At 42.9% G+C, this 13,323-nt stretch overlaps 1 protein-coding gene across 13 annotated transcripts in view; it reads right to left on the reverse strand.

Moving 5' to 3' along the window:
- Positions 1-13,323, reverse strand: part of LOC106579918 (nuclear receptor corepressor 2) — a 140,530-nt gene that overhangs the window by 60,358 nt on the left and 66,849 nt on the right. For 11 of the 13 annotated variants that reach the window (XM_014160311.3, XM_014160305.3, XM_014160310.3 and 8 more), the window contains exons 5-7: positions 11,369-11,557; positions 4,814-4,930; positions 643-699 (exon numbers count right to left, since the gene is read on the reverse strand). In XM_014160311.3, coding sequence (XP_014015786.3) covers positions 643-699; positions 4,814-4,930; positions 11,369-11,557 — 363 coding nt within the window. The remainder of the gene's footprint in view (positions 1-642; positions 700-4,813; positions 4,931-11,368; positions 11,558-13,323) is intronic. The other 2 variants (XM_014160309.3, XM_014160308.3) reach the window with 1 other exon arrangement.

The following is a 13,323-nucleotide window of genomic DNA, read 5'->3' on the forward strand; positions in this document are numbered from 1 at the left end:
CATAAGCGAAGAAAACCATCTTTGTGTACAATTTGTATTAGTTTTGCCACAAAACAAACAAAACATATTTTTATTTCCCGACACAAGGGAGCTTAAAAGTCGATTAAACCAATTAACGACAAACACCTTCCAATGGGTCAAACATTTGAATCTGAACTTGTTGTTCTCCACTAGATTTTCAGCTGCTCACGACAAAACTCTTCTGAAGCGAACATTAGGTATTATTGTCAAACCCAAATCAGCTTATAAAGAGCAAGTATGATGTCTGACTCCCACTGATAATATACAGTACTGTGAGTAAGATCCTCTCTTCCAGACAGCAACAGCTCATTGATGAAACACTGGCCGTGTCTGGCTCCTAGCCATCAGAGACAGACAGCGGCATCATTCTGCCCGTCCATCTCTCACGCTCATCCCTGAACAGAAGAACGAAACCCACCTCGGCCGTCTCCAGGGCCTGCTACACGCCCTGCTACACATGGCCATCTTTCAATTCCGACAAACTCCTCCCCCTCTTTCTTTCTCCTCCCTCTAACCCTTCTCCCCTGCTACTTGTCCCTCCTCCCCGTGGTCAAATAATACAAGTTGTTAGATATTTTATTCAGATGACCATTAAGAGGTGAGAAAACAGCAGAGGCTCACCAGTTCTACTCGAGGTCCCAGTCCTTCCAGAATCCAGTGAGCTTCCTCTGCCTTTTTCTGAGGAGAGAACACACAAACATACTCAGCACATATCAACTACAAAGCCTCACGTCTCCCATCACCAAGGCAACGCAGCAGCTTGCTCACTCAATGAATGACGTTTGGATGGGCACTGTGTTCAGCAACTATTTTTAGAGCTTTTAACACAAGGCAAAAACTGGATCTGCTCCCTCTCTCTTCTCCTACCGGAGAAAAGATTACTCACCTCCCCGGGCACACACTGAGGGACAGAGAGGTAGAGCGAGAGCAAGCAGGTGAGGGAGAGTGGGGGAAGAAGAGCAAGAGAAAGAGTGAGACACTGGGACAGAGTGCGCACAAGACTGTATGGCTGCAGTGCTTCTCCATAAGGAACATCTGATAAAACAGAGAAAGATCTCTCCTTTGCAGTGCACTCAGGTTGAGGTTTCACTACACAAGCTTAAGAGATAAAACAGAACTGGTCGGCAGTGATTGTGAAGAAGAGAAGCACAACCCCATCTCTGTACCTCTATCACAGATGACCTCTACTCAGCTGAGCTCTATACATTTATATTTAGCCATGTCACGTGCTGTGTGCAGTGTCCCTGAATGTTGTTCTGGAGGCAGCTCTGCAGAGTGGTCACTAGCTGGCACAGCCACAAAATCTGCTTTTTTTCCAACCCTAAGCACACTGCCAACTCTAATGCCTAACCCTAACCTTAAATTAAAACCAGAAATCACATTTTTGTTTTCATCTAGCCCATCTAGCAGAAATTGCTCAGTTCTTCCTCTAGGGCAAGATGCATAACAAACGTCAACCTGCTGACCTCTCTCTCTGGCGCTGTCGCCCTCTCTCTCTGGCGCTGTCGCCCTCTCTCTGGCGCTGTCGCCCCTCTCTCTCTGGCGCTGTCGCCCTCTCTCTCTGGCGCTGTCGCCCTCTCTCTCTGGCGCTGTCGCCCTCTCTCTCTGGCGCTGTCGCCCTCTCTCTCTGGCGCTGTCGCCCTCTCTCTCTGGCGCTGTCGCCCTCTCTCTCTGGCGCTGTCGCCCTCTCTCTCTGGCGCTGTCGCCCTCTCTCTGGCTCCCCCCCATGGTCGTACTTTTTTCTTTCTTCCTTCCTTTGTTTCCGATGCTTCCTCATCACAGAGAAGGCATAACATTCTGCAGATGACTAATATAACTTTTTTTAAGGACTGTTTAATAAACAGCAATTAACAAGGCTTTAATCCTGAGTGAGAGAAGAGGGAGAACTGGAAACGTCTCTACATGTTGCCATTTCCTGATTAGGACTGTTCCCTTTATGTCCACCATATTGTACTGATAAAGACTTACAATGCAGCCTATACATCTGCCATAAATTGTATTTGTCAGATTAAGGACATCAAAGACTATACTCAAGGGCATTAGCAACAAAGGGGATAAAGGTGTAAACTAAATGAAGAGGGGTAATGACAACACCGTGTTGATCAACATGGAGCTTTGACATGCTACAGTTCCTCCTCAAATCCATCTCAACCAATGACATCTGACATGAGATTACCAGTGATTGTGAGTGAGGCCAGTCCACTTCCAACATGCCCCTAGCGCTTAGACAGGAGGACTGGCACTTGAACAGAAAACTAACTGCGCTGCTCTTTCCCAACAGAAGTCAAAGAAGCATTTTCCGTCGAAAGAAAATTGAAATATTGGTTACATCATAATATATACGAAATTGTGCAGTAATTTCTGCAATAAAATGCTAATTAATTACTTAAAAATCATACAATGTGATTTCGATTCTGTCTCTCACAGTTGAAGTGTACCTATGATAAAAATTAGACTTCTACATGCTTTGCAAGTAGGAAAACCTGCAAAATCGGCAGTGTATCAAATACTTGTTCTCCCCACTGTATATACAGGGAGTACCAGTACCAGATCAATGTGGAGCTATATACAGGGAGTACCAGTACCAGATCAATGTGGAGCTATATACAGGGAGTACCAGTACCAGATCAATGTGGAGCTATATACAGGGAGTACCAGTACCAGATCAATGTGGAGCTATATACAGGGAGTACCAGTACCATATCAATGTGGAGCTATATACAGGGAGTACCAGTACCAGATCAATGTGGAGCTATATACAGGGAGTACCAGTACCAGATCAATGTGGAGCTATATACAGGGAGTACCAGTACCAGATCAATGTGGAGCTATATACAGGGAGTACCAGTACCAGATCAATGTGGAGCTATATACAGGGAGTATCAGTACCATATCAATGTGGAGCTATATACAGGGAGTACCAGTACCAGATCAATGTGGAGCTATATACAGGGAGTACCAGTACCAGATCAATGTGGAGCTATATACAGGGAGTACCAGTACCAGATCAATGTGGAGCTATATACAGGGAGTACCAGTACCAGATCAATGTGGAGCTATATACAGGGAGTACCAGTACCAGATCAATGTGGAGCTATATACAGGGAGTACCAGTACCAGATCAATGTGGAGCTATATACAGGGAGTACCAGTACCAGATCAATGTGGAGCTATATACAGGGAGTATCAGTATCGCATTGGGATAGGGTGCCTCTTACTGGCCCTCCAACACCACTTCCAACAGCATCTGGTCTCCCATCCAGAGACTGACCAGGACCAACCTTGCTTAGCTTCAGAAGAAAGCCAGCAGTGGGATGCAGGGTGGTATGCTGCTGGACATACAGGGGACCATCTGGAGTCTGTATGATGAGTGGGAGAAGACCCCCTACAACGATATACCATTGCAATCTACACAATCATTTTTATACAGTTGTGTGTATGCATGGAGCAGTGCTCACCACTAGGTGGACTAAGAGTATTGGAAATTAATGTTTTAACTACTACTACATAATATCCTACTCATCAAAACAAACTACATTGGTAGACGTAAACCTGTATGACATTTTTACATTCCATTTTTTTTTAAATTTAATTAAAGACAAAAAAAAGAAAATGCTTCACCTGCTAAATGATGCTGACGTTTGGCAGACTACACAATCAGACAGGAGGACTTTGCCTGGTATTTCAATATTACTGGGAGGCTAATGGATGAATACCTTCTAATACAGCCTTTCCACCTCTCTACTGACAGTAGAATTTGACGGTGCTGTCGAGCCAAGTAATAGCAATGACAGAGCTCAGAGTTTTATCTCTTCACAGAATATCAATCATGGTCATAGCAAAACAAAACACGTTCCATGTGCCCTTCAAATTGTTAATTAAGTTCTCAAACAGCAGGATTCCTATTTTTTGAGGGAGAAGCAGAGTGACAGTATACCATACTAGTGTTTCATCATCAAAGAGCTGTCAGAGACTTTCTCTGCACTTCATCCAGATGCTCCCACTCTACTTCCTCCACAGCTTCCGTCTCAATCTCAACCCATTTCTGTGACACCAAAAAGATCACCATCACGCCAACAACTAAAGGCCATAATGATGATGGTTGGTTACATGCACACAATTAGATTGTGGATAGTCAGATTCATTTAATATAGTTTAAAATGTTTAGATGCTTTGCAAGAAGATCACATTCCCTAATAATCCTGTTTACACGGACACATCTGAAATCAGGCTACCTGACGGGATTGGTGCAGGAAATCCCCAATCAAAATAAACATTCTATAAACGTAATGTAAAATAACCGTGTTATTTTTGTGAAGCCTACTTGATTCAGAGTTGGGACATATAAAGTTTGTATGTGAAAACTATTTCTAAGAGGCATTCTGTCAGAATTCACTTCACAAGCGCATAAGAGGGAGGCTTGTGCTACGGTACATGCACAGATCAAAAACACCGCCGGAACGCCGATTAAGCTGTTCACATGTACTAATAATTCTAAAGATTTCTCAGAAAACCAGCTGTTTTAATCGGTTTATGCCTACGTCGATTTTGACCTTAGGCTGATTAAGATAAGCACGACTATTGCCATAATCAGTTGATTTTCGAATTATTAGGGTGCATGTAAACGTACTCAATGAGACACAGGGGAGAGCTTGCTATGTGTATTCTAACATTAGCCAACAGTGACGTTATTAGCACTGATTACAGCAATTCCAGCCCCAAGCACTGATTGAGATGCAGATAATTACACAGAGAGAAAGCAGTAAGTGTGTGTGTGTACGATGGTACTGACCCTGTTTTCGTCGTAGATGATCTGCACCAGGCTACGGTGCTTGGCCTCGCTGGGTGGAGGGGAGATCATGGACCGCTCCGGCTCCTGGGGCTTTGCTGCCTCCTCCTCTAGCTGTTGCTACAGGTCACACACACACACACACACCACACACACACACACACACACAGACACTCAGGGTTACTGGTGTACAGTGTGCAGACAAGATGTCCCTTTAAATCAGATTGGGAGAGAAGAACATGCAAGAGAAAGATGACAGATAAAAGGTTATGATCACAAGCCCTGAACAAAGGCAAAAGGCCCGATCCTGCAGCACCTTTGTGCTTCTCTGTTTGCGTGGAGAAAGGTTACTCAAGTAGTGTGTAGCTCCTCCCCCTCTTGCTCCTCATCTCCAGCAGTGATGAGCCTAACTGTCCTATTAACTGTAAATAGCTTAACACTTGAACATCCTGTTTAAAAAAAAAACAGATAAAAGAACACCTTACTGCACAAAGTGGACTGTGAAGAGATGCAGCCATTTTATATATCTTGTGTTGTAATTTGCACTGTACTATATATTAAACCTAGATAGTGTGTATGTACTGATATGTAGGCTGTGTGACGTTTTAAATCTATGCATTTCGGTCCATGACTAAGAATGTTCTGTACTATGTATCATGTCCTGTTTCATGTGGACCACAGGAAGAGTAGCTGAAGCTTTTGCAGCGGCTAATGGGGATCCGTATGAATACCAAATAGGACAACGGTCACTTATGTTTGATTTTGTAAATAAAACAAATCTGAAGAAAAAAAGCTACATCCTGGTACATTGCTCAGTTGTCAGAATTTTACAATCACAAACAGAAATGTATTTAGAGGCTGTTTCCCTGTTGTTGTTTTTTACAGCGATTACTACCTTAAGGGGCCAAGACAAAATCTGCTGCTTTCCTCACTGAATGAATGACGTCAACGGATGAATGGGGGCGACAGAAACCCGAAACTGACCATTGAGACGTGACTTCCCAGTTGAATTTAAATGGACTGAATGTTGAGCGTGAGGGCGAGGAAGGTGATTGAATTTGAATGATCAAATGTGGGGTCTTCATCTGATTCGGACGTTGACGTTGAGCCTCCCGTGCCTGAGCCTGTGAGAAGCTGTAACTGGACTGTATTACTTACTATAAACTCTTTTACTAGTCAAATCTATAAATACAATTGATCAGATGTATTACACTAATGTTTTTATTGGAAGGGAAACAAAATAGGCTATACATGTTGCAGTAAGCCTTTGTAGAATAATACAAAACAGATCCCTGGCTCTATCCAAACAAATGACTCGTTTTAATATCTTTTCATGAACTATATCCACGAATAGACGATTTCGTCATGCAATTCATCCTTTACAATTGTTTATGCACAATTTATTAAGCGTTGGTGCCTTGTGGGTTGCTATGAATCTGATGTGTATGCTCAAGGGGATGCCCGACAACATTCTCAAGCGGGTACTTATAGGCTGAAAGGCCCATCGGTTCTAGTGTTAACCCTCTGATTTACTGGACCCAGGGGAGTTAACTTACCACCACAGAGATCCTATTAAATTACAGTATTCTAATTCTGTTTACCACAACATGGAGTAAACAAAGCCAGGGCCGGCCCCATGCCAGAGAAGAGAGCGAGTAAAGGTAGAACTGAGAAGACAAAGCATTTGGGGGCGATTCCACACCAGTGGGAGCGGAACATATTTTTGGTATCTCAGAATGTTCTGGCAATTCCCACATAGAAACTTCATTGGAAACAAGGCGTTTTTAAATTCCTTTTCACATTTGAATCACAAACCATTTGAGAAAATCGTGATGAAAGAGGCCATTTTAGGCCCTTTTTAGACCTATACGCTTCCAGTATGAGCCTATGATCTGTAAACTGTACATGATACAGATAACATCTTGGTGTAATTATACTCCTTATAGTATGCTCTGAGTCAGAAATATAGAGTATGCTTTGATTCTGAAGGGGTGGGGGAATCACATTCATTTATTAAACATAAAAAATATGAATCTCAAAATGACCCTTTATTTATTTGGTTCATTTTAAGACATATTGTTTGGAACAATATACTCTACATGTAAATCAAATTTCCCGAATGGGCTCTCTGCTAATTCTGAAGGTATGATCAATTTTATCAGCACCACCAACACAGTGAATGGGAAAATGGATTCAAAGAAAACTCCCTCTGCTGGTTACTTGCTGAACTTGCAATTCTAAAGGAGGGCTATGATTGGTTAATGGCTTATAGTGTCCATTTGTATGTATAAAATGGGTCATATCATTAAAAGTACCACAGAGTCCATTCTGGAAATTTGACATGTTTGTAGAGTAAAATATATATTTTTTTAAATAAGTAAAAACCAAAAAGGGTAGTTGAGATATTAATATTTTTTAGGAATGTGAAAATGTGCATTTCAGAATCCAGACCTACTCCCTTTTTGAGAGAACACTAAGGAGTATATTAACACCTATATGTTGTCTGTATCATGTACGGTTCACAGATCAGTGTCTTACTGGAAGCATGTATAGGCCTAAAAAGGGCCTACTATTGCAAATGTCATCATGAATTGCACAAAAATTGCTTGTGATACAAATGTAAAAAGCATGTTAAACATCTTTCCTCCCAGTTAAGCTCCTATGTAACAATTGCCAAAACATAGTCAAAGCAATGGCACAGTGGTCATGGCAGCGTCCATTGAACTGATCCATTACGTTCACAACGTGTATTAAGTGGTGACATTATGGACTCCTCAGTGCAAAGGCACAATCGTAGATCACCAATAACTGACATAATAACGGTTGATTACATCTTCAAGTAACATTTCTGAAGTGGAATAAATGTATGATGCTCCAATAAACAGGATAGGTAAGTAGGAATAATAAGACATTTGGCATAAACAGACTAGGGGCAGTGTTGGTTGTATGTGGCTGCAGGTCTGTTAGTGGCCTAGCCAGGGGTGTTAGTGAAGCAGCTTCACTGGGAGCTGGGACTCCCTGTCAGTGTGCTGCCTGCTGTGCTGGGAGGTGATCTACACTAGAGCCAGTCCCCTTCTTCCCTCCCTTCCCCTGAAAGAGGCCAGGGGCTCAGCAGGGGGAGAGAAAGCTGGCCCTGGGCCCCCAGAGGATCCACAGCAGAATGGCGCGTGATGGATCATCCTGTGCCCCAATCGGGCTGGATAAGCATCTGGGGAGGAAAACAAACATTCGCAGAACCCCCTTCTCTTCCTAAACCCACCATGGAGTAAAATAAAATAAACTAGCCGTCCTGAGCCTGGCTGACACAACACAGGCTGTCTGTAACCTGATCCCCAGCCCCACACTCTGCCAGAACTCTTTAAATAAAGTTTTACCACACTACTTAATTGCTCCAGATGTTTTAATGCTTGGAAAGCTGTGTGGAGGAAAGCACTATGGCAGGGGGAGGGGGGGTGAATAGTTAAAAAAAGAAAACATCCATTAAAAAAAAAACATAGCGTGTGTTGAGGGAAGGGGAGGGGGGTTTGATTTATTTTTCTAGGTAGCAGAGCTTACTCTCTCAATCATTCACTGGGCCTCACCACGCTCGCTCTCTTCTCTGCTGCCGCCCACCGCAGCCCATCCCTCCTCCGCTGGCTCGATTTTTTCAAACTTATAGGCTATTCACAATAAATAAATAAATTAAATTAAATATATATATATAGAGAGAGAGAGAGAGAAATAAATACGCTTTGTTGTACAATTAAAAGGTCAAATACACTGCAAACAGTCAGCAATAATCTAATGAATTTAGGGGTTATGAAGATATACCTAGGCTGAATATAAGCCTTCCACAACCATTAACCTGCTTCGTGCAATAATCACTGATCTGGCTTTTAAGTCGGTCTATGAAAATGACCTTTTTTATAAATAGAAATGACCAGAACCATGCCTAATGCACATTCACTAATAATGACTAACTTGTAGCAGGCATTAGGCTAGAGAGAATTAACCCAGGTCTCATGAACAAGCTCTCAAGCACAAGTCCACATGTTAGTGAGTAGCCAGCTTAGGATTTCCAGTTTAACCAACTTGGATCTATTTTCTAGCTAACAAAGTATAACAGTTGAGTTGTTATGAACACACCCTTCTGTCCTTCAACTGTTTGAACAGCATGCTAGCCTATCCACTTTGTTCAAATGTTGAAATCAAGTGGCCTACCTCATTTCTCAGAACAAGAATGAGTTGCCAATTCCTTTTATAACCGTTTTATGCTTATTGCACAATTATAAAACAGACTGGACAGCTAGTATAACAGTCTTTGGCTAAAATGATATTAGCGGTACTTGAATGTGTGCGACAAACTGAGCATTCATTTTCCCGAATCCGTGTTCATTGATACGGTCGTTTTAGTAGTTTCTGCTTTGTGCGCAATTTGAGTAGTTGAACCATAAAGGGTATTGTTAGATAAAGGTTAACTTCTCCTCTACTACAGTAAAATAATGTCTCAATGTGTTTCGGTGTCCATAGGACCCATTCTGTTGGACCAAACCTCAAATGCAAATAGCGAGTTGAAACCGCTTGTCAGAGAGGAAGAAGTGATCTCTCCTCTTTGTTATTGTGAGCGACAGGGGCTTGGTGTGTGTAAACCATAGAGGAAGGTTTCACTCTCACTAAAATCCATCCAAAATAAGCCCAACGCGTTTTTATGGCCTTATTTTGGACCTAAGCTTGTCACCTGCCTTCCCGCCTTTGGGACAATGAATCCCATTATTAGGGAGGAGACATGTGCATGTCGTCATTATATACAGATCTCTGGTGTAAATGGGAAGGTGCACACAGCACAGAAGGCGCAAAGGAGACGAGACCTAAAAGACAACATTAGAATAAGCAGACATAAACTCTAATAAAAGAAAAAAAGAAAAAAAAGAAAATACATTCTTGAGATAGAGGCATATTGGAATATTGGGCAAAAACTAAATAGAATTAATCAAATGAATTGGATATATCGCCCAGCCCTACCCTTTCCCCTCCCACAGCGGGTCATGTCATGGGTTGCAGGTGGCCTAGATTTAAGAAGAAGCATGTTGAGTGCCAGCCAGAGAAGAGACGTGAGATGGGTAGGGAAGGCTGGAGATATCGGCACGCTTGCGTAGAGTGGATGGTCTAGGGTGGTGGGGGTTGGAGCGAGGCCTGTGACTAATTCTATAAAACATGATGTGGCAGGCAGCCAAGAGGGAGACGGCGAGGAAGGAATACGAGTGGTTAAACAGTCACAAAACCTCCGCCATAATCCTCCTCTCCCCCGGGGGGAGCTGTTATTTATGGCTTGTGGATTTTTTTTACCTACATTTCTCCTAAAAAAGGAAGAGAGGAGAAAGTTAAAGGAGAAGAGAAAGTAACTGCCATGAAGCAGAGCACTGTGGCAGGCTGAGTGAGCCCTAACTACAGTAGTAGCTCAGTACAATAATTACAGCAATATAGCCATGTCTGGGCTCAAGGCTTTACTGTGTGAAAACCCACTGAAGACAGGCAATGAGAGGGATAATGGATTTAACCACAGATGGGAGCATTTTCAGGAAGACTGCTGGAACTGTCAGAGAACAAGCTGACAGTAAACACACAGTGTAGGCCACGCACTGTCAAAGAAACATTCAGGCTCAATGAGCAATAATGACACAGATAGACACTTAGGTCATCCTTAGAAGATAAAGTATATAGATCCTGTCTCAGCCTCCAGTATTTATGCTGCAATAGTTTGTGTGTCGGGGGGCTAGGGTCAGTCTGTTATATCTGGAGTATTTCTCCTGTCTTATCCGGTGTCCTGTGTGAATTTAAGTATGCTCCCTCAAATTCTCTCTCTTTCTCCTCTCTTATCTGGGGGACCTGAGCCCTAGGACCATGCCTCAGGACTACCTGGCCTGATGAATCCTTGCTGTCCCCAGTCCACCTGGTCATGCTGCTGCTCCAGTTTCAACTGTTCTGCCTGCGGCTGTGGAACCCTGACCTGTTCACCGGACGTGCTACCGTGTCCCGGACCTGCTGTTTTCGACTCTCTCTCTCTCTACCGCACCTGCTGTCTCTAACTCTGAATGATCGGCTATGAAAAGCCAACTGACATTTACTCCTGAGGTGCTGACCTGTTGCACACTCTACAACCACTGTGATTATTATTATCTGACCCTGCTGGTCATCTATGAACGTTTGAACATCTTGGCCATGTTCTGTCATAATCTCCACCCAGCACCCCTCAGAGCCTGGTTCCTCTCTAGGTTTCTTCCTAGGTTCTGGCCTTTCTAGGGAGTTTTTCCTAGCCACCGTGTTACTACATCTGCATTGCTTGCCGTTAGGGGGTTTTAGGCTGGTGTAAAAAGGGCTTTATAAATACATTTGATTGATTGATTGATTGATTGATTGATTGATTGATTGATTGATTGATTGATTGATTGATTGGAGATACCTGACTGCAATTGGTACCAAATCAAAAACCATTATCTAAACACAGTCTCATAATTACAAACAGACAAGCACCAAACAAACCGTAGTGAAGAGGACCTATAACCCATGGTTGTACGGTACCTGTACCTGTTTCTTGCGTAGCTTGCAGATCTGTTGCTCCACCATCGTAATCTCCCGGTCCACACGATCCATGTTCTGGATGAGCTCCTCCTTGGAGAAGCGGGCGGGCACCAGGTCCAGATCAGGGTCCATCTGGGCCGGGCTTACGGGGGAGATGGGCTCCAGCTTCCCCATGGAGCTGCCCCGGTCCTGGAGGGAGATAGAGGTGACATTGAGTAGTGGTTCCCAAACTTGGGGGCGGGGCGCGAGGGGTTCCAGAGTAAGTTTAAAGCCGGACTGAGTGTCCCTCCCCCGCAGAAAAAGGAACTCAGTCCGGCTTTAAACTTACTCTTGAAAGTTGTAATAGTAGAATACAAAAGGTGCAATTTCAAAATTGGGCAGTGCATCATCAGTTCCTCTTGTCATGTTAGTCATTGCATAACTTAGAGAGCCATGTATAACTTGTCAGAAATGTCCAGATCAACTAGCCCATGTCAGCTAAGGTTTTTTTGTTTTTTTGCCAATAGATATTGGTGTAATTTTTTTGTCACTCAAATATCACATGAATACACAGACATGGCAAAATGTATAGAATTGCAAGAAAATTTGCTTTGAAACTACAACATGTTCTTTGCACCGATGACAATATGTGTGGAATTGCAGGAAATATGCCTTAAACCTGCTGAATTTTCTTCACCAATAAGAGGGGTCTGAACAGTTTGTCATGAACAGTGCTTGTGCACACAGAATTATGTGTGTGATGTTCCCCAATACTGGAAAGGGGGCCCTGAGGGGAAAAGGTTTGGGAACCCCTGACAGAGGATGTTAACTCATCAGTTTATAGGTGTTTCACAATACTGTTTACTTAGTCCATTATGCATATTATCAGGTTGCTTGGCAAACAGAATACAAAGTATACAGTTAAAATGTGAACTTCTAGAAAGGCCTGAACACAGATGGATGCAAATAGATGGATCCATTCCTATGTTTAGATTGCAGCCATCGATTAGACAGCAACACTAAACTGGCCCAGCCAAATTCAGTAACTGGTTTAGAGGCAACAATGACATGCTGCATCTCTGTCTCGGTCTTTCTCTCTCCCTCTCCCCTCTGTGTGTAGTCTGTGACATGGTTTACTCCGATAGACACGTGATCTAAACACCCTGGTTACATCTCCTTTGGGAAGGCAGTGGCATGCTATGATAATGAAGTCTTCTGGGTAATAAAAGCCTGTGTCAGTGTCTCAGTTACTAGACCACACTAACGAATATTAAATCAGACTACAACCAGGTATATTCTAAGAACACGGAACCTGGCTCTGTGAGGATTTTTGGTTTGATTTGACGGATGAAATACACAGTTCCAAGGACTTTCCCGGGGGGATCCCTTCTGTACATAGAACTGAATGGATGGGCTGAGTTGAACCTTGGATCCTGAGATACCCACTTAGCTGCATAGTCTAGTGCAGGGATCATCAACTAGATTCAGCCACTGGCCGTATTTATCTAGAGCGTATGGTCAGGGGGCTGAAACATAATTACAAATAATTTGGAGACTGCAAATTGACCGCAAGAAGCCCAAACAGATATAATATTACCTAAAAAAAAAGTCCTTTCCAACCTTGTTTACATTTGTATACTCTCACATACACTAAATGACCAAAAGTATGCGGACATCTGTACATCAAACATCTTTGATTTTACACTGCTGCTACTCGCTATTTATTATCTATGCAAAGTCACTTCACCCCTACCTACTTGTACAAATTACCTTGACTAACCTGTAACCCCGCACATTGACTCTGTACCCCCTGTATATAGCCTCGTTATTGTTATTTTATTGTGTTACTCTATTATTTTTTACTTTAGTTTATTTAGTAAATATTTTCTTAACTCTTTAGGGATAGGGGGCAGCATTTGGAAGTTTGGATGAAAAGCATGCCCCGAGTAAACTGCCTGTTACTCAGGCCCAGAAGC

Source organism: Salmo salar, chromosome 20 (assembly GCF_965601325.2).
Source record: "Salmo salar chromosome 20, fSalSal1, whole genome shotgun sequence".
Taxonomy (NCBI): domain Eukaryota; kingdom Metazoa; phylum Chordata; class Actinopteri; order Salmoniformes; family Salmonidae; genus Salmo; species Salmo salar.